General features: G+C 45.9%; 2 protein-coding genes across 3 annotated transcripts; both read right to left on the minus strand.

Annotated features, from left to right (window-relative positions):
* Window positions 1-586: 586 nt before the first annotated feature.
* Window positions 587-11991, minus strand: LOC306783866 (interferon alpha/beta receptor 2-like). The gene is made up of 7 exons (XM_079277686.1): window positions 11878-11991; window positions 11365-11497; window positions 9057-9232; window positions 8815-8966; window positions 3544-3706; window positions 2381-2502; window positions 587-1083 (listed from the first exon to the last, which is right to left on the minus strand). The coding sequence occupies exons 1-7, from the start codon at window positions 11912-11914 to the stop codon at window positions 964-966; spliced, it is 903 nt and encodes a 300-aa protein (XP_079133812.1). The 5' UTR covers window positions 11915-11991; the 3' UTR covers window positions 587-963.
* A 931-nt stretch (window positions 11992-12922) lies between these two features.
* Window positions 12923-24694, minus strand: LOC306783661 (interferon alpha/beta receptor 2-like). 2 transcript variants are annotated; one of them, XM_079277392.1, is made up of 8 exons: window positions 24586-24694; window positions 23907-24008; window positions 23171-23300; window positions 21223-21398; window positions 20514-20662; window positions 19907-20066; window positions 18259-18374; window positions 12923-14936 (listed from the first exon to the last, which is right to left on the minus strand). In XM_079277392.1, exons 2-8 carry the CDS (start codon window positions 23950-23952, stop codon window positions 14289-14291), a joined length of 1425 nt encoding a protein of 474 aa, XP_079133518.1. In that variant the 5' UTR covers window positions 23953-24008; window positions 24586-24694; the 3' UTR covers window positions 12923-14288. The 2 variants fall into 2 exon arrangements, with proteins under 2 accessions (XP_079133518.1, XP_079133519.1); XM_079277393.1 differs by having other exon boundaries at window positions 23907-24040; window positions 24586-24671.
* Window positions 24695-25862: the final 1168 nt, after the last annotated feature.

Below are 25862 nucleotides of genomic sequence, written 5' to 3' on the forward strand. Positions count from 1 at the left end.
GTTACGCTTAGTTAGAGAAACATCACGTTAGAAGAATCACGTAAATTAAGTTCTAGGAAACTGAACCACGGTTCAGGAAAAATGTCACAAACATAACTTCCCCATAACTCAACAGCTTTGTGGACACAAACTGGAACACTGGTGTCATGGTTTACAGTCCTGTTTGTTTGACCCAGAGACCCCCCCCCCCCCATCCAGAGACCCCCCCTCCCACCAGAGACCCCCCCCCTCCCACCAGAGACTCCCTCCCACCAGACCCCCCCCCCCTCCCACCAGAGACTCCCTCCCACCAGACCCCCCCCCTCCCAAATGTGAGAGTCCACCACAGAACATCATTCCATTGTATCAGCGGTCATTTAACACATGTGGAACGTCATGTTTCTTCATGTTCTGGAAGAAACCTAAATGCATGTAAGAACATGAAAATAAGTTAAATCCAAGTAACACTCAAACTCTTCTCTTGAGCCATGTTCACCGGCTTTATTCACCGGATGTTTTCATATCTTGAGCTCATTGGTGCGGCACCGTACAGAACGCCACCATCAGCACGGCAGCACAACAACTGCTTCTTAGTAAGTGTGATAACAGTAGAGAGGAAAGAGGGCAGCGTTTACAGATGGGCTACGTTACAGTAATAAAACAGTTATTACTCAATACTCACACTAACGTGTTCACCATGCTGAAGCTTTATGCTGATTCATATACGACTCGTTGCTCAGGTCAAGTCTCATGCATTCGTTCAGGTTTTCCTAAAGTTTACTGTTGACAGTTATTCGCTGGATTATAAAACAGCAACTTTAATTCATCTTCCTCAAACTAATATAGAAAGTCAGAGGAAATTCTGAATATTAGCATAGAAACAGAATTATAACAATTTACAAAAACATCTCTGATAGTAAACCAGTCGACCTAATCAACCCCCAACCCCAAAACCATAGGATTCCACAGTCTTCCTCTCCCCCTTCAGAGCAGCTCCGTGGTGGCTGAAGCAGCCTGTTGGCAGCCAGCAGAGCCCTCTGAGATCTCACGGGACACTACGATGGGTGCACTTCCACGATGCCGGCATTGGAGAAGGATGTACGACTGGAAATGAGAGATACAGTCACGTTTACATGCTGCTGACAGTACTCCACTTCAACAACAATCAAACCTGCACACATGCAGTCCTTGAGTGAAATTCAAGGTGGAAGTTGGCAAGTTGTACCTGGAAAATAATCTTCTTTAATATCTGGATACAGATCCTAGCAAATAACCCGATGCAGTCTACTTTTATACATTTAGCCTGTTGCACATTAAACTGTTGCAGAGTCCAGCAGGAGACAAAGGGAGTAAGACATAAAGCAGAGGGTTCAAAGAGTAAAATCAATGGTGTGGTGTGTTTTTACTGACTGTCAACAAATCTCAACAATATATATCAGGCCGTGATGCACACATATACGTGTTAGTAGATACAGTCACTGGTGCCTACGATTTGTTGACAAGAAGAAAAAGAAACTAGAATCTCAGCAGACTTATTTTATTTGATGATGGCGCATGGCCGCATGCATGGACGCATGGCCGCATGCATGGACGCATGCATGGACGCATAGCCGCATGGACGCATGGCCGCATGCATGGCCGCATGGACACATGGCTGCATAGATGGCAGTGTTGGGTGGATGTTCCACCACTTTGTCGAAACTGAAAAATCGTAGCTATTAAAAGGGTTTTTATTTCTGTTTTTTCGTGAAATGTTTTAGCAACTGTTGCAGGAGGAAATGAGCTACACACATTCATGTTCTCCTCAGGAGGAATTGTAACGATGCGCCATCATCAAGCCACAATGTCAGCTTGTCCAATACTCACGTTTAAGACTAATATCTGCAAAACTAATGAGCCAATAATGTCAGCCTCTGCTGCACTTTGTGTTTAATGGTAATTTGAAGATGCTCGCGTGATATAATTCTCAACAGATGGTCAACATTGGTACCTGCTAAACATCAGTTAGCATTGTCATTGTAAGCATGCTAGCATTGAGCTCAAAGCAACGCTGTGCCAAAGCCTCACGAGCCACTGCATGGTCAGTGACTGAAACAATTGATTATTCAAATTGTCAGTTATTAATATTCTGTTGATTGACAAACTGATTCATCTAATAATCACTTAACACTTGAAAGAGTTTTACCAAAATGTCATGTTTTTCAAAAACGTTGTGAAACAGCTTCCTTGGCTTGATGATGATGATGGATTTTTACTCATCATCAAAATAGGATCTTAATTAGCTCAGTTAAAGCAGAAATTAATAAAAGTATTGATCAGAGGGAGGCACATTCACTCTCTGTGCACATCAAGTATTGTGAAGGCGAAGATGAAGAGCAGCACACATGTTAGGATCTGTTACCAGAGTTCTCTGTAGAGGTGTTCTTAGTAATTTAAAGCTCCGCTGACCGCCGTGGACAACCAGTCCACCGAGGAGGAAGCCCAGTGCACAGAACGCACCCAGCAGGCTGAGGACCAGGTGCACTGTGGAGCAGGACAGCAGCACACGTCACGTTACTTCCTATTGCCATATCAAACATTGCAATATATTCAGATTTATTTCCTTTTTTTCAACTGCAAATTGTGCAGTTTGTCAACATCTGATTTAGCTTTTAGTTCGGTTCATCAAAACCACCAAGCTTAAAATAACTAACGAAACTTCAGAATCACTCCAGACTCAAACAGCCGTCTCCAGCTGGAAAGTCCTGTTAGTTTGTAGAAAGTAAGAAATACACTTTAACGGAGTGAACAAACATGTGATGCTGTAGATCTACCGTCTCATTCTGTGGTGAGAGAAGAGCTCCTTGTGAGATAAAACACATCCGATACGTAGAGTTAGCTGCTAATACTTCAGAGCGAGTGGAGACTGAATGTGGACCCATCAGCTCTTCTGAACCTTTTATTCTGTCATCAATGACGTGTGAAATGTCAAATATATTGCAGTTTGTGTTGTTTGCTGGTTCAGATGTTTGAGTAGAAGACAAGAGACAAACTGACATGGAAATCTCATATTGCACATTTAAAATCCAAGGTGTGTCAGAATATCTCAGTTTGGAACAAAGTAAAGTAAATGTTGGACTCAGCAGCTCAGCGGTAGTACATCGTTCCTCCTGTTGCATCCAGTGCTGCAGGAAATATGCCCAATTCCTATCTGCACTTTCCCACCTTGTATTATAACGTGTTGTGTTTTGACCTTTAGGGCCACCGTAGAAGTGTCCCGTTGAAGCTGCATAATCAGCTATGAAACAATTAAAAAGTCAAACGTGCCATTACAGCTTCACATATGTTGTTAAGACGTGAACATGTTCTCATTACAATGATTTGTGCTCCTTGATGTTGTGGTGACAGTGATGCATTCGTATCAACACGTTGAGTTAAACTGCTCTCACACTTTGGTATTAGAAGGTCTGGACTTGAAGAAAGCTTGTGGACGGATTATGAACAGAGAAGTGTACATCTCATCCCCCAAACACACAGATTCACATTGCCGTCTTATTCCTCGTGAGTTTTACAGTAAAGACGTACGTGAGCTTCTGGAGCGAGGAGGGCTGGTGAAGGCGCAGCGCGGTTCACTGGAGATCCGGTTCGGGCTGAGGAGTGATGTCACAGAGACAGTCACACAGTACTCCACGCCCGCCTGCAGGTAGGAGATGATGTTCTCCTCTTCGTAAGGCAGACTCAGACTGAACTGCAACACAACAGAAACATGGATGGCTTTGAAGTTTACATGAACATTAACTTTCACAATCTACTGAACACATTTCTCCTGATTGTTAATATCTTGTATTCTGTGTATATTTGCAGCTTGAAATCATTTTGCACAGCTAGCAATACATTTGGGACGGTTTAAGGTCAAACCGAAGCTTATTGTGTTGAAACTGTCAAAATATATAATGTTGAATAAAAGTATTCTGAACACAAACAGTAATATCAGAATGACAGCAGGTCAAAACAACTCGTTCTACAACGGCTCAACACCAACGAGTACAAACGTTATGACAGTGTTGCCCGAACGCTGTTCTGACCCAGTGATGAGAAATAATTGAACAATTTAATGAACGTGTTAGTTGGTCGAGGTGGGGCTAACTGGACTCTATGGAAGATACTCTCCTCCAATCACCAGCATGCATACGCCCCGCTGGCCAAGCAGGACACGCCTCCCTGGATATGTGCAGACAGCAGCGTGTTGAGCAGCAGCAGCAGCAGCAGCTGTGTGTCTACGCTGCCGTCTGTGGTCCCACAGAGGGGCCTCTGCACTCATCGAGCAGGACCCCCAGATACTCCAGCTGTGTGGCAGGGGGCTGCTGCCCGTACAGCTGATGGTAAAGCCTGGCTTGGTTAGCTGTAAGATCAACCAACTGTATGGAACATAGCCCATTGATGGCCCTAGCCACGATGATGAGGTCTCAGAGATAAACTAAGAAAAAAGACCCTCATGCCTCGTTTGCGCATCGGCCTAAGCGACGTGTCCACACGCTGAGGGCGCGGGGGGCCGGCATAGCTGAGCGGCAGTCTGTACTCTCATAGGCTATCCCAGCAATATCCTGTGTATCAAAGCCACCTTCACCTGGAAGTATACGCCTTTAAGTCGATGGTGTTGAGCCGCTTGACAGACGGTACATCTTGCAGATGACAATGCACTGGTTTTGGATGCGGAGATCTGAAATCTCCCATCTTCTTGGAAAGCAGAAAGTAAGTCGAGTAAAAGCCTTTCTGTCATGGGGACGACACCACGCAGCCTGTTACTGTAACAGCTGGATCTCTGCTGAGAGGTAGTCTACCGTCGTCTTAGAGGGTAGACCGGGGGGGGGGGGGGCCGGACCGACAGACTCAACGCAATCCTGCTCTATATTATTCCACCTCTTTATTAAAAGCAGGAAATAGTTTGGTGTTGATGAGCTGTGAGTAAATATCATGATCAGTGGTGGAAAGTAACTAGTACATTTACTTAAGTACTTATGTACAAATTCAAGGTACTTTACTGGAGTATTTATATTTTATTTAACTTTGTACTTCTACTCCACTACATCTCAGAGGGAAGTGTTGTACTCTTTACTCCACTACATTCGTCTGCCAGCTTTAGTTCCTTTAAACATTACAATTTGTCAAACCTTTCCTAACTACACCAACACAGCTGATGTCAGTGAGAGGATCTGGATTTGTTGAACTTCATCACGGAGAATGTTTGTTCACAGATGTAGGTCGATCCAAAGAGAAGCAACATCTTCTGAGCGTGCCTCCTCATGAGAGAAGAATCCAGCAGTGCTACTGAGCGCGTGCTGTGCAGTGCTGCATCAGACTGCATCAGACTGCATCAGACTGCTGCATCAGACTGCTGCATCAGACTGCATCAGACTGCATCAGACTGCATCAGACTGCTGCATCAGACTGCATCAGACTGCATCAGACTGCTGCATCAGACTGCATCAGACTGCTGCATCAGACTGCATCAGACTGCTGCATCAGACTGCATCAGACTGCATCAGACTGCATCAGACTGCATCAGACTGCTGCATCAGACTGCATCAGACTGCATCAGACTGCTGCATCAGACTGCATCAGACTGCTGCATCAGACTGCATCAGACTGCTGCATCAGACTGCATCAGACTGCTGCATCAGACTGCTGCATCAGACTGCTGCATCAGACTGCTGCATCAGACTGCTGCATCAGACTGCTGCATCAGACTGCTGCATCAGACTGCTGCATCAGACTGCTGCATCAGACTGCATCAGACTGCTGCATCAGACTGCATCAGACTGCATCAGACTGCTGCATCAGACTGCATCAGACTGCATCAGACTGCATCAGACTGCTGCATCAGACTGCATCAGACTGCATCAGACTGCTGCATCAGACTGCATCAGACTGCATCAGACTGCATCAGACTGCATCAGACTGCTGCATCAGACTGCATCAGACTGCATCAGACTGCTGCATCAGACTGCATCAGACTGCATCAGACTGCATCAGACTGCTGCATCAGACTGCATCAGACTGCATCAGACTGCTGCATCAGACTGCTGCATCAGACTGCATCAGACTGCTGCATCAGACTGCTGCATCAGACTGCATCAGACTGCATCAGACTGCATCAGACTGCTGCATCAGACTGCTGCATCAGACTGCATCAGACTGCTGCATCAGACTGCTGCATCAGACTGCTGCATCAGACTGCTGCATCAGACTGCATCAGACTGCATCAGACTGCATCAGACTGCTGCATCAGACTGCATCAGACTGCATCAGACTGCATCAGACTGCATCAGACTGCATCAGACTGCATCAGACTGCATCAGACTGCATCAGACTGCAGAGCACTGAGTGAGCTGCACGTCACAGCGGCATCCACACTGCAGGAAGAGAAGAACTCACGCTTCACTCTCAACTCTGAAGTCTTGTAAACTCACCATGCAGTGTATGAAGGTATATTTGTGTCTTTATTACGCAAACAAACAAAAAAAGTTTTAAAAGCAAATTTCTCGCACTGCAATCAAAAATCAAGTTTGTCAGTGAAAATATATTAACAGAATAATTTGTTAGTTTTGCTTATGAAACTAGAATTTCTGGTTAAAAAAATAAAATCTTTTTTTGTTTGCGTAATAAAGACACATATACCTTCATAGCAGCGCCCCTAACATGGATGAGTACCTGTGGAGGTGATCAACTGATGGTGTGGCAACAAGTGCGTTGCCGTCCGGCCCGCGGGCCACTCGGTGCCCAGGTCTGGGATCGAGGATCGATCCATGAACGGAGAAGGCTCGCTGTAGGACTGGAGAAACCAACCGAGTCTCACAGTCCATCCGTTCCCTTAAGTTGCGTTGCCGCTCCTCGTAGAAGTGCGTTAGAAGAGGAATGAGCAGCTGTGGGAACTTGATCTCCTGTCTCAGACCTCAACGCTGCTGCAGCACCTTTGCACTGAGACATCAGCTGCTACAGCAGGTGGACAACAGTCTGTCTCTTTAAACAGCCTCGGCACACTCCACACCGCCGTTGGACAAATAACACAATGTTGTTTTGTGTTCATCGAATATTTTCTTCTTCATGAAAGAACTTCTACCACTCACTCTCTTTCAATGAAGATGCATCCATGGAGCAGCTGCCGTTCAGTGATCTCAAGTAAGAGGCTTGTGTCTGGACAGAGAGGTCAATGATCAGGTGTTCATTGTACCTAACGGGCCGCTGAATCATGTTCAATGACTGCTGAGCAGAGGATTACCCATGCAGTCCAGTAGAGGGCGGAGCCTGTGTGAGCTACAACTGTCTGTTTCAATAGAAATGGTTTCAGTTAATGTAGTAAAGGGGATGCACGTTACTTCCTGTTTCAAGTACTCTATTCTACCCTAGAAAGAGCTGCCACACACCAGGTGTTCAGACAGGAAACAGTAGTAGTACGTAATCTGTTATTCTATCGCCACTCATTTGAGATTTTAGTAACACGCATGCTTGCTATAAGAAATGAAAGGCTACTCATGTCACGGTTGCATACTGTCACTGAGAAGATTGAATTTACTTTGGTTTCTTCTCATCAGACTGAGCGTTTCTTCGAACAGACAAATATGATCCGTTGAGAGGAAAACGTGGGTGAAACCCACATAGTTCAGACAGAACATCGGCCTCTAGAAGTCACGTGTTAGGCCGACATGTGTTTCACTCAATATTTGGATGGGCCTTTCATGAGTCTGTCAAAGTGAAGAAGAACTGCTCGTGGGTTTGCCGTTTGGATTTCTCTGCATTTCACGCTGCGCTGAGTTTCATATCAGTTTCATATATGAGCACATGCAACCTGAAACAAAGATGCAACCTGAAACAAAGATGCAACCTGAAACAAAGATGCAACCTGAAACAAAGATGCAACCTGAAACAAAGATGCAACCTGAAACAAACATGCAACCTGAAACAAACATGCAACCTGAAACAAACATGCAACCTGAAACAAACATGCAACTTTGAAAAGGTAACGGACGTACACCAGACGATTGGCCAGATTGGCCACATCTGTAGGCTCGTCTACTTGCAGAGAGTAAAACTCACTCTTCTTCACGCGACCGACTAATGAAGCCAGGATGTCTTCGGACAAAGCATCGATGCGCGCGACAGTGTTGTTGGACACCGGGATCATGTCCAACTTTTTTGCTTCTTTCTCCCCAATCATACATTCCATCATCTCTTTAACATTTTGTTCCCTCTCCACCACCGCCTCTCCTTCTCCCTATTACGCAGTCAGAATACTACCACAACACGCCGCCTGTCTTCGGCAGAAATGCGCGCACCACACTTTGGGAATCCATGTGTTAGAGAATTCATGGAAATCAGAGGATGGGCTTTTTATTACTCTCATTGCTTCTGGCTATGTCACCTGCATGCGAGGTCAAAGTTCAAATGATTTGAACTGTGAGCTCAGCTCTCTGTGCCAATGTCGGGTAGTGTGGAAGAGACGGCCGTGGTTCTGCCGGGACGACAGACTGAAGACGGTCTAGCACGGTGTCGGCCGACGGAGCCGGGACCCACACTTCCCCCACGACCCCCTAGATACCGGTGAGACAGCCAGGCGTGTTCCCCAGAACGGTGACTGCTCGAAGTCCACGCTGCCAGCATCACAGGAGGCTGGCAGGGCGAGGGCCTCCGCCAGACAGGGAGCAAACCCACTGAAGGAGAGCTGCCCAGTCTGAGCTATCGAACAGCCCAAACTGTTGACTTCTTGTTTATTCAACACTAGTATTTGTATGAAAAAAACAATTCCTCAACAATGTGTAGATTGTTTATGATGACTGCAGCTTTAAGCCCGACACGTACCTGTGCACCATCCCTGGACCTCCGCACATCGAGGACGACTCGTCTGTAGAAGCGTTTGAAGTGCTGGAGCCCCGTTGTGGACGGAAATCTGATCTGCAGGAGCAAACAGTTCCCACAGCCGGACGCAGACACATCAGGAGGGCCCAACACCGCTACGGGGGAAACAAACAATGAAGTGATGAAATACAAGTACGCGTTCATACGGACCAATTATATGTTGAATATATAGGTGTGTGTCTCACTGTCAAACAGAGGCCTGAACAGCTCAGACACAGTCCAGTTGGATGTCTGGGTGGGAGTGAAGGCTCGGACGCGGGCCCAGTATTGATTCAACGGGTCCTTAAGCGCTCTGGTGAGGTTACACGTCTGTCCGGCCGTCAGCTCCAGACAGGCAGCCACTGGTCTCCACCTGTTCTTCCTCCAAAGGCAAAGAAATCCGGAGGGAGAGAGAAAAGGAGTGACGATAATCCAAGAAGATCAAGAATAATGTGTCGTCCGAAAGAATGAGGGTGAAGGTGAATGACGCAGCGAGGGGGAAACGTAACCAACACGTTGTACATACAGGCTGCATTCACGGCTCGAGATACAACAAACTCTCTAACAAGGAACTCACACTTGTTAGGATAGAACTTCAACAAGCGCCTCAGAAACACCAATGACACAAACGACCTACTGTGCAGAGCAGGCATGAGGTGAGCATCGATTAATATCACACTATGATAATGAGCATCGTGATCATTGAATAATATCACACTATGATAATGAGCATCGTGATCATTGAATAATATCACACTATGATAATGAGCATCGTGATCATTGAATGATGTCACACTATGATAATGAGCATCGTGATCATTGAATAATATCACACTATGATAATGAGCATCGTGATCATTGAATAATATCACACTATGATAATGAGCATCGTGATCATTGAATAATATCACACTATGATAATGAGCATCGTGATCATTGAATAATGTCACTATGATAATGAGCATCGTGATCATTGAATAATATCACACTATGATAATGAGCATCGTGATCATTGAATAATGTCACACTATGATAATGAGCATCGTGATCATTGAATAATATCACACTATGATAATGAGCATCGTGATCATTGAATAATATCACACTATGATAATGAGCATCGTGATCATTGAATAATGTCACACTATGATAATGAGCATCGTGATCATTGAATAATGTCACACTATGATAATGAGCATCGTGATCATTGAATGATGTCACACTATGATAATGAGCATCGTGATCATTGAATGATGTCACACTATGATAATGAGCATCGTGATCATTGAATAATGTCACACTATGATAATGAGCATCGTGATCATTGAATAATGTCACACTATGATAATGAGCATCGTGATCATTGAATGATGTCACACTATGATAATGAGCATCGTGATCATTGAATGATGTCACACTATGATAATGAGCATCGTGATCATTGAATGATGTCACACTATGATAATGAGCATCGTGATCATTGAATGATGTCACACTATGATAATGAGCATCGTGATCATTGAATGATGTCACACTATGATAATGAGCATCGTGATCATTGAATGATGTCACACTATGATAATGAGCATCGTGATCATTGAATGATGTCACACTATGATAATGAGCATCGTGATCATTGAATGATGTCACACTATGATAATGAGCATCGTGATCATTGAATGATGTCACACTATGATAATGAGCATCGTGATCATTGAATGATGTCACACTATGATAATGAGCATCGTGATCATTGAATGATGTCACACTATGATAATGAGCATCGTGATCATTGAATGATGTCACACTATGATAATGAGCATCGTGATCATTGAATGATGTCACACTATGATGGGAGGAGCTGTTGCCATGCAGGGATGTCATTCTGTTGTTGGACCACCTATCTGATGCAGAAGGGTTCACACATCATCCTCTCAGCAGGAATATGGAGATCTCTTCACGTTCATTTCAAGTCGAATGTACTGCTTAGAAAGTCCTGGTTTAAGTTCTTAACAAAAATAAAAGATCCTGAGCATAACTAATTGTTTCTGTAAGGGAACCAATGCAGTATACAGTGTGTCGTTCCAGCAGTGAACTGCTTTGTGGATATCTGTCTCTAAACGACAAGAACCATCAAGACAAGAAGAGAAACCGGCATTTCCTGTAAGAGCTGCAGTTGTTTCTGTGAACAACTCAAGGCAGTATTCTATATTAATATTGCAGTATTAGCACCAACTCAGTCATTGTGTGTAACGTTAATCTTTCAACCTCGACAAAGCACTGATCTCCAACAAGAGGTTTGAGTTTGGGAAGCAGCTGGACCGGTCGTGGGTTTGTTGTCCGTGCTAATAACGATCATCGAACAGAATGACACACAGCGAGTGGAGCGGCGGCTCAGAGCTCCTGGAAGCAAACACCACTGTGATGTTGAAGAGATACGTTTGTCTCAGCCGTGGACCTAACGCTGCCTCTGCGTCTCATCCATCCAAGCGTTGCGAGCCGTCGACCGAGTACCTGAACTGAAGGACCTGAACAGCGAAGCGGGTGTCGGAGGGCGTTGGGAGGCCGGGCAGGAAGCGGAGTGTGTGCTCCATGTTGAAGGAGGAGATGGAGACGTTGGAAGGTGCGGGGAGGGAAACACACACCACTGCACAGGAGGACAGGAGAACACAGCCTTTAGGTTCTCAGTCACATCCTTTGTGTTTATCATCATTTACAACTCTGGATCACTGAACACGGCTCCGTCTAGTCTGCACACGGTACACACACATCTCCTGGACATCGCTCTGCATCTCAGTCACTCACTGTGAGAACAGAACAACACACTCACTGCTGCTGACAACATTCACATACACATCTACACACAGCGTGGACAAAACAGTGACACACACACAAGCACAATGTCCCTCCACAGCCGTGCTCCAGCTGGAGAACACGAGCGGTCCATAACTACCGGTACATGCATTCACATCACAGTCACCACGTCAAGCCCGGCGTCCTCCACACACTCCATCCAGAAGGCATTACCAAGGTGTGAATGCAGAAGAAGCCTCCACAACCGCATCGTCTCTCCATGGACTTTCTTATGGCTCGGAGAAAAAGGTCACGCACAAGAGAAGGCTGGTTCTTGGGCTGGAGCGCACAACCAGTGGAGGCATGTGAGGGGGTTGGTGGAGCAACAGTCACCATGTGCAGAGCTGAGTTTCTGTTTCCAGAGAAGTCCCTCCCTGTGCTTCCTCTACAGGTCCTGCAGTGAACTGTGTGAGCGTTCACCGCTGCAAAAGAGAAAATGGTGAACAGCAGAGTCAGCAAACCTGCCTTCAGCTTCACCTGTTTCTGATCGCTTGGTCTGCTTGAAGAAGTTGTACTTTTACTGCTAGAACACAAACAGAACACGACTTAAAAACGTATCTTTATTAAACGTGACATGTACGAGTAATGAGTGACAAAGATCTTACAGTGAGCATACAACTACACAAATGATGAAACAGTTATTTGCAGACTGTAACTTGCAATAATACATGTATTATGTGAATACAGTGTAACTTCAAAGTATTATAATGTTAGGGAGTGAGGGATGAGGAGGTAAGGAAACATGAGAACACCAGGGTAGGGAGTGAGGGATGAGGAGGTAAGGAAACATGAGAACACCAGGGTAGGGAGTGAGGGATGAGGAGGTAAGGAAACATGAGAACACCAGGGTAGGGAGGGAGGGATGAGGAGGTAAGGAAACATGAGAACACCAGGGTAGGGAGTGAGGGATGAGGAGGTAAGGAAACATGAGAACACCAGGGTAGGGAGTGAGGGATGAGTAGGTAAGGAAACATGAGAACACCAGGGTAGGGAGTGAGGGATGAGGAGGTAAGGAAACATGAGAACACCAGGGTAGGGAGTGAGGGATGAGGAGGTAAGGAGACATGAGAACACCAGGGTAGGGAGTGAGGGATGAGGAGGTAAGGAAACATGAGAACACCAGGGTAGGGAGTGAGGGATGAGGAGGTAAGGAAACATGAGAACACCAGGGTAGGGAGTGAGGGATGAGGAGGTAAGGAGACATGAGAACACCAGGGTAGAGAGTGAGGGATGAGGAGGTAAGGAAACATGAGAACACCAGGGTAGGGAGTGAGGGATGAGGAGGTAAGGAAACATGAGAACACCAGGACACACATGAGAACTCTGTCAAGCTACATATTAGACAAAGTGAACATCTTTTCTTCTACATAGCTGTCCTCAGTCTCATCTGCTTAACTTGGTCATGGAGACATCAACATGTAATAGAGATGTTAAATTAACAGTGAAAACTCATCATAGCTTAATTTAACATCAGTATTCATAATTACACTTCATGTTTACTTCTCCTGATCTTTACCTCCTATAACAAGGTCCATAGGACATCTAAATAAATGAACATGTTATATTATATTATATAAGTGTTATTTACTGATTGTTTTCGTGTTGGAATACATGTTAAATATTTAACTGCCAAGTCATAATGCGTGTTTGATACTTACATTGTTTTGCATTAAATCATACTGGGATGTTTGCTGAAATTGACAGGATGGCCCTAGAACATGTTCCACCGCTCAGCTGTCAGTGTTAGTGAGTGTTCAGCTGCCTTCTCTCTCACCTGGTGGACCACCTCAATGACTCTGTTCCACAGGATGTCCCAACAACCAGCTGCAGTCAGACATTGCTGTACATTATCGTTCTTTTGTGTGAGCGTGGCTTGTTCTCTTAACAGCACAGCCGGCTCATTACAGGGAGTGTGAGGCGATGACGAGTCACAGCAGCCTCACAGTTCTGCAGCCTCACTGACACACACATGCAGCAGTGCCTCTGAACATTAGAGGACATGAACATTGCTGTCAACACGTGCTCAGAGCAGCACTGTGCTGTGAAAGAAATCAAAGTGAAGGTTTGACATGAGGTTCTGAATCGCAGCGGTTCATGGCGGTGGAAGAGTTCCAGAGATGATCCAACACGGTCGGGGACGCAACACTGGCAGGCTGTGGTAATAGGAAGGGGCGGGGCATCACTAGTCTCTGACCTCACAAATGTGTTCTTTGTTGGTGAATATAAATCGTCTGAAAGAAGGCAACGGTATCTGCAACCGCTATAGAAGGTGGAGGAGCTTCAAAGAACAGGCTGATACACACTCTCACCAGGCTCTGCAACTCTCATTGTTCTTCTAATACAAACCATCAAATCTGTCATTTCTGCTGGAAAAACAAGAATCTCCATCACAAACCTTACTTCTGAGAAAAGTAGGTCCTGTAATGAGTTGTCAGTGTGTAGAGGATGGAAGTGACTCTGGACCAGCACCGCTCCACTCAGTTTCACAGTCCGTCTTTGTAACACTGCTTTAAACACGTCGTACAAATGCAACTTACAGCTGGAGAAGCCCAGGACTTCTACAGTAAGTTCTGTAAGACATGTGTTCATGGACGCCCCATATATCCACAGTGCTCTTTCTCCTCCTCTTCATCTACCGAGCAGGAAACAGTTCCTATGACAGCTTCCTTGGTTGGGATGGTGTTGCACAGCTCTGAAGCAGAGGAAGACTCTGGCTCCATCTCCCCAAAGTCAGAATGTGAGTTCCCCACCTCCTCCACCTCCTCCCCAAGCCTGCCGAAGGTTAATGTGAGCAGGTCCACGTCCCAGCTGCCCCCCTCTAGCGCCACCTTCCTCTCCTCCGTGTTCGGCGGGCCTCGTCCTCCGGTCCCGCTGACTGAGCCTGATGCAGGTGAAGCATCAGTGTGTGTGCTCTGTGCTTTGTTCAGTCCAGCGTTGGAATGTGCGTCTGTGGGAATCAAGGGTTCAGGCTCCGGGGGTAACGGATCTGACAACAATGATGAAGACGAAGAGGAGGAAGAGGGGAGGTTATTGCCCAATCGCATTTCATAAGCTCCTCCTCTGCTCCCACCGGTGCTCTCAGTTCCACTCTGCCCATCGCTCTCATCGCATGTCTGGTTGCTCCTCTTTTCACCTGAAGAGGGCGCAGTTGGTTCAACTTTGACGAGAGAAGAGGTGAGGGAGGTGTTGCAGAATGGAATGAATAGAAGCTCTTCTAGGTGATGGATGGACGTCTGAGACAGAGAGACACACACAAGAGAGAGAAACTCACGTTAAAGCCAATAAGTCGAATCAACAGCAGCACAAGCAGCTCGTTTAAAAAGCAGATGTTCAACAGATGGAGCCTCTCCAGACAACTAGTCAGAAGAAGAATCAGGGACACTTGATCAAATGATGATGATGATTCTGTGCTCTGGTGCGCTGTGATACACATTTGTACACATTTTAAACCTTAATTATGGGATTTATGGAAACTAAAAGGCCAACGTTTAAAAGGCTACAAACAGCTTGATTAATAGATGAGTCATTTGTTTTACTAACTGTCGATCAGTAATCCATCCAGCATCGGTGACTTCAGTGATTAACCCATAATCACAACACCTCTCTAGCAGTTCAATACAACAACTCTGACATAGACTTACATACATCTACAACGTCTGGAATGTTCATTGTGTGCTGTGACATTGGACCGAGATGAAGCTGCGTTTCCTGAGCCATGGAGCAGCATCGTCCCCACCAGTGGAAACGTTGCTGAATCACATGACGTGCCGTCTGCTCCGGTGCTCTGCTGGTGAGCAGCCGGTAGCCGGGCGTCCCCCTGTGAGGGGAAGCCCCTCCACATCTCTCTGTCACTCTGCTTGACTTCAAGTAATTAATAGTGAAACATGAAACGCCGTCTTATTCTACAAGAAAAGTATGTTCAAATCCGCCTCGCATGAGAAACATACCACAAATAAAGGTCAACTGTAGCCGACGCCCACACGCATCAGGCCTCCGCATGCCAGCACGCTGTAATAACACAACAGCACTCATCGATGTGAATGGAAGGTTTCAGAAGATGTTGCTGACTGTCGACGTAATTTTCACAGAATTTGCATTAAAAATATTTCATGTTCAGAACCAGTGGTGGCATGAGGCGTTCTGTTGCTTTAGGTTATTAACGGAATCAAAGGATTCACTTTATATTGACGTTTTGGGGAAAAATAAATGAGAGCAATGAAACAGGTGACCTGATGCAGTTCAGACCGTCTGGAAACATTCAGGAGGTGTAGAGAGAATATGAAGGAGAAGATCAAAGGGCGCTGGTGAATTGTGAATCTGGTTATTCTCCCGTCTTACTTATGAACTTCACACATGAGGGGGGGCTGAGGTTTCACTAGGTTTGGATTTTGTTTTTGTGCAAAACTGACCTGACCAATAGAAAGCTCGGTATAGTGTGAGCAATGATCCCTGCCTCCCTGCTGGTGTGTGAGCTTCACTTCTTCAAGCACATAATAGTAGAATGAAAGGTGTATAGCGGTCACTGTGTGGTCAGTGGCCCACGTCACAGTTAGCACTCGTGGCCCACGTCACAGTTAGCACTCGTGGCCCACGTCACAGTTAGCACTCGTGGCCCACGTCACAGTTAGCACTCGTGGCCCACGTCACAGTTAGCACTCGTGGCCCACGTCACAGTTAGCACTCGTGGCCCACGTCACAGTTAGCACTAGTGGCGTGGCCCACGTCACAGTTAGCACTCGTGGCCCACGTCACAGTTAGCACTCGTGGCCCACGTCACAGTTAGCACTAGTGGCGTGGCCCACGTCACAGTTAGCACTCGTGGCCCACGTCTCAGTTAGCACTCGTGGCCCACGTCACAGTTAGCACTCGTGGCCCACGTCACAGTTAGCACTAGTGGCGTGGCCCACGTCACAGTTAGCACTCGTGGCCCACGTCTCAGTTAGCACTAGTGGCGTGGCCCACGTCACAGTTAGCACTAGTAGCGTGGCCCACGTCACAGTTAGCACTAGTAGCGTGGCCCACGTCACAGTTAGCACTCGTGGCCCACGTCACAGTTAGCACTCGTGGCCCACGTCACAGTTAGCACTCGTGGCCCACGTCACAGTTAGCACTAGTGGCGTGGCCCACGTCACAGTTAGCACTAGTAGCGTGGCCCACGTCACAGTTAGCACTCGTGGCCCACGTCACAGTTAGCACTCGTGGCCCACGTCACAGTTAGCACTAGTGGCGTGGCCCACGTCACAGTTAGCACTCGTGGCCCACGTCACAGTTAGCACTCGTAGCGTGGCCCACGTCACAGTTAGCACTCGTGGCCCACGTCACAGTTAGCACTAGTAGCGTGGCCCACGTCACAGTTAGCACTCGTGGCCCACGTCACAGTTAGCACTCGTGGCCCACGTCAGTTAGCACTCATGGCTCAGGGAGCTGCTGCGCACACTAGTGACAATCTGTTGATGCCCTTCAGGAGCGGCGCCAGTCAGTGAAACACGGGCCGTGATACCACGGCAGCCAGACCGCCACTCACAGGAACATGACGAGCGCTACAGAGTTACCGTTCACTGTGCATCAAGCTACCAATAGCCGAGACTGAAGATAGAGCATTGTCACTTTAAGCTTGTAAGGGAACTACAGCACAGCTACAGAGAGGTACAGAGCTTACCGTGGGCAGACCAGGGATGTATCGAGGAGAAGTGGCAGAGCTGGCATCAGAGAGCTATAGGCTTGCTCTCTGTGTGCAGCATCGGACCATGTGGTTGAGCCATGGCGTCCGTGTCAGTCATAAAACAGTTGCTTTTAGTAACAGTTGCTGGGTAGATATTATAGAAAAAGTGGTACAGAAAGCAATGTGGATAGGCTACATAATGAAGCCTTGATGGGCAGAAGCCCGTCAGAATGACGCACCATGTTCTTAATTAACGGACGAGCCCGGTTCCTGTGCACGTCGGGTTGAAGAGGCGGAACGCCGGCTGTGTGTCTCTATGACCTGCGGATAGATGCCACTTCTCACACAAAGTGTGTGGCTATAGAAATCAGGTGTTGCAACTTGTACCACTTTCTGTGTCCACTATCTAGTGCTAGAGAACACACGGATGATGTCATGTTGCACGTTCATTTGATGTACATTGGATGATCTTTGTCATGTCCAGTGTAGAAGCCTTCAGGCCTGGACTCTTATCCAGCATGTTACATGTGGGACCAGTAGACCGTGTAAAGCTATGACCCAACAAAGATGTGGGAATATAGGTCATAAACACAACCTTTGGTGCTGGTGGATTACCTCTAGACTTCAGTTAACACAGGTGCAGGCAGGAGTGCAAGTTTGTCCGGATTCTTTTTCTTTACGATGACGGCAGAAACCCACAATGACTTCTTTCAATCTACTGCTTATTGAAGACCTGAATATTATTGTTCTGCTAAATATGTGGCCTGACATGTTCCAGTTATGATTGATGAATGTTGGCTCACTTCTTATAAAATGATTATTATAATTGAACATGTTTCAACCACAGATGAATTGACCACCAACTGCTTCTAAGACTTCATTGTATTACTTACCAGGACCAATGGCAGCGGCCTCCTCAGCAGACCAGTGAAACCAGTATAGACCAGCAGGGCCCCAACGACCACACCAAGCATCACCAGCAAACACACGGTGGCTGATATCCATGGGTCTGCAGAGAGGGGGGGGCACGGCACACATTAAGCCAGAGGGACTTGAAACAGAGCAAGCTCACCGGTATCATCAGCAGTACTGACAACTACAAGTGCTGCGGTGACATGGATCCATGTTCAGAGGTTAGTTTCACCATACTGGAAAGAACACAGCAATATTGTTTGAAAGACCTTTCACCTCAGAAGCAGCTACATGTCCTCAACAGACCGCGGAGCGAGTCCACTCCTGTGGCGTCGTACCAAAGGTTGCGATCGAAGATGCTCTCTTAATAGAACATTTACAAATCACACTGTTTTGAAGATATGGGGTGTTCAGCTTTCAGAATCCGTAAAACAACGTATGTTGGTCTCATCACAAGTACTTTAATGTTCTTCAGGCTGTAATAACGCGCTAGGTATCGGAAAACAGAGATTCCAGGCATTCGAATGCACCTGAAGCCCCCTCATCAACAGACAGTGAAGAGGGTATCCTGTTTGAATTGTGTCAAAGACGTCTGTGTATCGTGTTGCAGAGATTTCACGATCTACTTTGTGGGCGACTGTGGCTCAGAGGGTCGGCGGTTCGATCCCCAGCCGGTCCTCCCGTCGCTGTTCCTACGGGTCCTGGTGGGCAGGTGGCACCTTGCACGGTAGCTCTGTCATCAGTGTGTGAATGGCTGAATGATGACATGTAGTGTTACAGAGCTTTGCACTACTGCTCAGTCAGTTCATTCATATCATTCTATTTCATGGTAAATATTGTGCCTTTTATACGTAATGATTGATTGCTAAAATATACTTCTGCTGCTGTAGTGAACTCATGTCCCGTTGCGGGATGAATGAAGTATCTGTCCATCTATCCTTCAGTCAGCAGGCGGTGCTCAGCCTAGGGTCACCGGGGGTCTGATCCCCACCAGACCAGCAAACCTTCCGTTATTGCCATTGCACAGGTTAGTCCAGCAGGCCACCGCCCCGCTGGGACCCCAGCGCTGGGCTTTGAGTTGTTACAGCTCTGCTAACAGAAGGACTCGTCCTCTCCTCCTGGTGGGGTCGCAGAGGACGAGACCAAGACCAAGCTTTATTGCTTCTGCTCCATTCAATGTAATACAAAACACAAACTATCAAAAGGTACACGGAGCGTGTAGCGCTGTTCGTGGCACAGTGAACAGATGGCTAATGGACGCTGTAGGCCGACGCTACATGTGAAGATGAGACAGCAGTGTTGTTTTGACCGGCTCTCAGAGTTCCATCATGTAGTTCCAAACAGAGGGGCTACTGTATACTCCATCAGACCTAGTTGGTACCTTTGTTTGGTCAAGAGTTCAAAGCCCAGCTCACTTCTCTCCTGTACAGCTGGCCAATCGTGACGTGAAGTTGCGTCAGTGTCCGATAGTCAGTTTCAGACAGTCTGATGAAGTGTAATGGCCCTTTAGCTCCATCCAACTTTACCTGACTAGAGGCGGACTAGGCCAGGGTCACTGAAACCACCTTTGTGGGAGTGCAAAACCTTTCAAATGATGAGAAACATTGACACAGACACAGTGAGCTGTACCTGCAGTATAGTGGCCAGGGGTGGAGGCACACACAGCTTGGCTGTAGTTGGACTCTCGGGACACCAGACCGTGTGAGAAGCAGACTGACACACAGTACCGTCTGCCAGAGGCCACGTTCTTCAGAATCTGTCTGCTCAGAGACTTGGTGGACTTAAAGAACTGCACACAGAGACACGCAGACACACGTCAACAAGACAAACGCAGCGTTCAAACACAGCAGGCTGTGGTGAGGTATGCTGCATTCAATACGTCATGTTAAAAAGCATCCAGCTGTCACATCTAACGAGGTGAAATTAAAAAGGACAACACCTGTTCTCATAAAGCACCTACAAATATCACAAGACGTCCACAGATCTCCACTCAGTTCAGTTGTGTTTCAAAGCTTCCAGTGTCGAAGATGTGGGCACTTTACTTACACCAGTGCTTTCTAGATGTGTCTTGTGTTCGGTCAGCCTTTTAAAGGGTGTTACTCAAACTGGACTTTCTCGTTGGCATCTTCTCACCTGTACCAACACGCCCGCATCAACACAGCAGTGCTATCTTGACTATCCGGATAAAGACATGCATGTATAAACCTCTCACACCATGTTGGTCCCTGCACGGTACCTGGGGTTTGTCTGCATTGTTGCTCTTAATCCGGAGTTTGTAATTGAGAAGGTCATAGACCTCTCTGAGGTGCTCCATGGGAGGCTGGAGGTCCACACACAAACCCTCTGCACACGGTGTCACAGTCAGCAGCGGCAGGTCCAGGTGAGCTGCAGGACACCGGGACAGAAGACACACTTTGGTTTGCGTCGCATGATCAATGGAAGCCGAAGAAAGAAAAACACTTTGAAAGAGACTTACAGCATTGGATTGATCTACTTCACTACCATTCACAGTAAACAGGTTTATGCAGAGTCCTCTGAGAAAATACATTGAAAACAAAGAAACAGGCATTGCTTATTTGCTGTTCTCAGCATAACATGGCAAAAAGTATTCTGGTGTCAAATAATTCATTTAATGAATCAGTTTAATCATCAGATTGTTGCCCTGTCATCATTCAGAGACACCAGGGGAAGATCCCCGTCTGAAGATATCACCACAGGACAACTCTGAAATGAATAACTGGTAGCAGTAGTAGAGGAAGGTATTATAGGCCGGGGATGACCCACAGAACTCTACAAGCTTTGTTCGGGAAAGCCAGAACCAAGAGACACAAGTGAAGAAGAAGCTATTCTCTGCTCCAACGCAAAATAAAGAAAAGGTGATGTCTCATCTGCATCATCCGTCCCCATCATTCCAATCATTCTAGCTTCAACACAGCGCCGCTTACTGTCATTGATGGGTTTGAATCCTCGGAGGGTGAGTGGTGTAGAGCCCTGTCCTTCCAGCAGAGCTGTAATCTGGGTAAAGTAGACCTGCTGTGGGTCAGAGAAGGCCTCCGTCAGGTTGCATATCAGTGGGTGCTGGACACGCTCGCAGCCAACCACTGGCACAAAGGAGGTTCCCCTACAGGACGGCAGAGAGAGGAGAGAGGCAGACTTCAGGGCCGAGGCATTAGAGAGACTGTCCTCATCAAAGGTCCAGATGGTCCGTCATGATCTGGTCCCATTATACTGACGCAGCTTAGTAGCATCAACCGATGTATGAACTGACTGAAATGAATTCAGTTCAATTGAATAATATCTCAACAATATTTATTGTCATTTTTCAAATTGAACTGGATAAATTATCAATGATGAATACTCTCAAAATAAATAAATGTTCTTCTCTTGTTTGAAGTAAAATAAGGGATGCATTAAAAAAATACATAACAGAAAATACATAAACAGAAAGATGTGCATCTTAAAATAAAGTACTTCATTTTGGAAAAATAATACAACTGAATTGCTCTGAAGCTTCAAATTCAGTTTGTTCAGGTGTGAAGTGATGTCACACAAACATGATGATGTAACAGAGAGGAACAGAGCTACTTTCAATAACCACAGAAACATCTGATGAGTAAACTCAATAACCACAGAAACATCTGATGAGTAAACTCAATAACCACAGAAACATCTGATGAGAGTAAACTCAATAACCACAGAAACATCTGATGAGTAAACTCAATAACCACAGAAACATCTGATGAGTAAACTCAATAACCACAGAAACATCTGATGAGAGTAAACTCAATAACCACAGAAACATCTGATGAGTAAACTCAATAACCACAGAAACATCTGATGAGAGTAAACTCAATAACCACAGAAACATCTGATGAGAGTAAACTCAATAACCACAGAAACATCTGATGAGAGTAAACTCAATAACCACAGAATCATCTGATGAGAGTAAACTCAATAACCACAGAAACATCTGATGAGAGTAAACTCTTAATAACCACAGAATCATCTGATGAGAGTAAACTCTCATCAGATGATTCTGTGGTTCTTGAAAGCAGCTCTGTTCCTCTCTGTAACATCATTAGTGGGAAGTGAATGAATGTGATGGATCGATCACATTGGGCTCTTGTTGGTTGTTTTTTTTGTCAAAGGCTTTTCACTTTGTAGTGAAGCTTCACATGGAGTCCTAATCATCATCATCACAGTCTCTAAACATACGAGACATGCTGGTTTTAAACTGCCCGGAGGAAGAATTAACCGAGACGAGTCTGTTCATTCTTGGTTAAAGGCGCTGGTTAAGCTGTCCACATTCTCTTTTTGGAGAACGTCATGTGAAACGACTTCTCTGACTCACGTATTATTCGTGTCCTGTATTATATATATATATATATATATATATATACACACATCTATTAGGGGTGTAACGGTTCACAAAACTCACGGTTGGGTTGGGTACGATACAGTGGAGCCACGGTTCGGTACGTTTCAGTACAGTAGAAAACTATGAATGCAGAGAAATGGACTTGATTTTAAAATATATGTATTCATTACAACTATCATCATGAAGTTATTCTTTGACTTTGAACAATGATGGAACTATACCTGAGTGACTCATCTTCTGGGGTGTCTTATTAGCAACACATAAGCATAAAAAACAGAAACTGCTCCTTAATGTTATGTAGTATTGTTACTTACATCTTGCAAAAGAGATTTTTCATCTCAATGGGACTACCTGCTTAAATAAAGGTTTTAAATTTTTTTTATTCAAACGTATTGTTCGGTTCGTCATGCGTACCGAACCGTGAGCCTCGTACCGAACGGTTCAATACGAATACGCGTATCGTTACACCCCTAGTGTATATATAGTAAATGAACACGAACACAGATGAAACCCACGTTTCTGTGTTGACGGTGACATGGTAGTGGACTCCTGTGGGTGTTCCTGGTCCAGGCTCCCATTTAAGCATGTGAATGAAATGGCGTGAGACCAGGGTCGCATTGACAGGCTGTGGGAGTTTACTCATAGCTGAAATACAAACAAACAGGACATTAAATGCATCTGAAGTAGATTTATATTATATATGCACCTCAGTCAGACTTGTCATTGTAAGTACCTTTGTGCTGAGCCACACTGTGTAATTCTGAGATTGGACAATATTAAAGGGGAACCCCCCGATTCAGTTTGAACTGTCCCGTGCGGGACATGAACGTGGGAGTGCACTGCTGAGTTAGTAGGGTATTCCGTTAAAGAACAGGGCTCAACACGCATGTTTTTATGTGAACACAAACGTCTTTGGTTCTCCACACGTGTCTTCTTCCCAATGTTCTACCTCGTTTAAATGAGCGTTGAGCCCCGGTCTTTATAAATGCTTCTAGAAAACACACACATTGAAAAGTCTACTTTGTTTACTTCACAGGGAGCGACTAATGCACCACTGTGTTCTCTGTCGCTCCACCACTCGAAGACCTTTGCTTGAAATCCACTTTTTAGAGCGCTGGATAACTTTTAACGGGTTTTTTAATTTATGGATTTCTGTGACAAAACTGTAATCTCGACCGAGGCTGAATGGTTGGTCTTCAGAGGAAGTGCACCCACTATGAGACAGATGACATCACGTGACTGTGTGCTCACCTGGCAGGACCTGAGGCAGCCACGCGAGCATCCACAGGAGGATCATGACAGCAGCTCTGCTCCACCGCCATCAGCACCTCAGGCCTCTGTCCACATCACCATCTGTCAGAAACACATCGAGTCACGACCGCGACCTATGTATTCACAACGTCACACAAAGTGGCCAAATAGTTATTACAACTTATTACACCTCGCTTTAGACAAAAGCATCTGAATGTGGGGATAGAACTGAACGGAGCAGCTTACACTGACGCCGGTCAGTTTACGGTTATTCTCACTGTTCATTAGCCAAATCACGGTCTGAGCTTGAAAAGTTAACGGCTCCTGTAACAGCCATTAACTTCCACATTAGAACCACTGACAAGTGAGTGAGTTGCAAACACTTTCACTTTGCATGTATGGCGTTTACGGCCCGTTTAACGTGACTTCCATTGGAAAACAATACAAGTAAAAGGAGCCTGAACTTCTACAGACAGATACCGCTGTCTAGCGTCACTCTGCCCGCAGACACCACATAACGCTAACTAACGAACGCTAATTCCTCTTCTTACACGCCCACTTGCCGGAAACGCATCTGTCGCTAGCTAGCTAACGGACTCGCATGTCAACCAGTCAAAGCTTTTTGAACAGGTCAGAAACGCCACACAATGTTCAATGGTATGTTTAAAATGACAGCGACCTGTCCTGAGATTCGTGTCCATGTTTATCCACCAATTTCAGCTCTGGAAGTCAACCCATGCTGTCCCATCACACAGCCTGTCTGTGGGACCTCATGGGGCGGATCGGCGCGTAGACTGCAGCCGCTCTTGGTGCCTTCAAAGAACTTCAGTTAACTTGGGTTTTTATGACGGCGCGATGTGTTTTTTGCAGACTGACTGGATACTCCACAGACTGCAGAGTCTCGTGTTTTTCGAGTTGGGGTAACACAGAAAACCCTAGTACAATTGTATTTTGCGCACTGTGGGGCCTGTCACTTTGCCTGCAGAGACTGTAACTGATCAAATTATTCCGACGGGAAGTGAATGCAACATCTGCCAGAGTTGATGAGAGGAAATCATGTGACCTAGAAGAAGTAGAGGGTGGCAGGAGAGTAACGTTCCCTTCACTGGAGTAGTTTTCTTTCTTAAACCTGAAATCAGGAAAGCGACCGCAGTGTTTTTTTTATTTTTTACTTACTAAATGGTGTTATTAAGGCCCAAGCACGAGCGCAGGGCTGTGAAGCACATTTAAAAATGTTGGAATGCAATTTCCCAAAAATATTTTCCCATTGATTTCGGGCCAATCTCAATGTCCCCCTTAAACACTGAACCCCAGGGATTAGCTGACGTCACCCAGTGAATGGTCGAGCTGAGAGGGCTAGACGTTGTATAAATACGAATGGAACAGCACTTTGGGGCGAAATATCAAGTTTGATGACCAAAGCATGTTGGGATTTTATTTTTATGTTGTTTTACTGCCTGATTTGAACTCTTGCCAAACATCCATGTGCTTTGTTTACTTTTTCTTTTATACACCTCTGGGCCTTTATGGGAACAGACCTCACAGTCATTGAGTCTGTGAGTGTTGAGATTTAAAGGAAATCGTTCATAAAGCGTTCAAAATCTCTACAAGAGAGGCCTCAAACACTCGACCATGTGACAGTGGGACAGCCTCTCTGGGTTTAGGGCTGTCCCACTGTCGAGTGTTTGAGGGCTAGCAGAGATTTTGAACCCTTTAGGAACACTTTACGTTCGTCGACATTTCTGCAGACTTTGCCCAAGGGAATTACCCACAATTCATAGAGTTGTGACGTTAAACACAAGCTTACCACGGGAAGCCGGGGTTTTCTAATCCTTCTTAAGAAGGCGAATTGGCCGCCAATTGTCAATGCAAAGCAGATCTTTGCTCGTCTGTGGTGGTTACTCCCCTTACCAACCTGTGTAGTGCGGCTGTTCCATTCGTGTGGACCAGTGAGTG

The sequence above is a fragment of the Melanostigma gelatinosum genome (genome assembly GCF_949748355.1).
Source record: "Melanostigma gelatinosum genome assembly, chromosome: 10".
NCBI lineage: Eukaryota > Metazoa > Chordata > Actinopteri > Perciformes > Zoarcidae > Melanostigma > Melanostigma gelatinosum.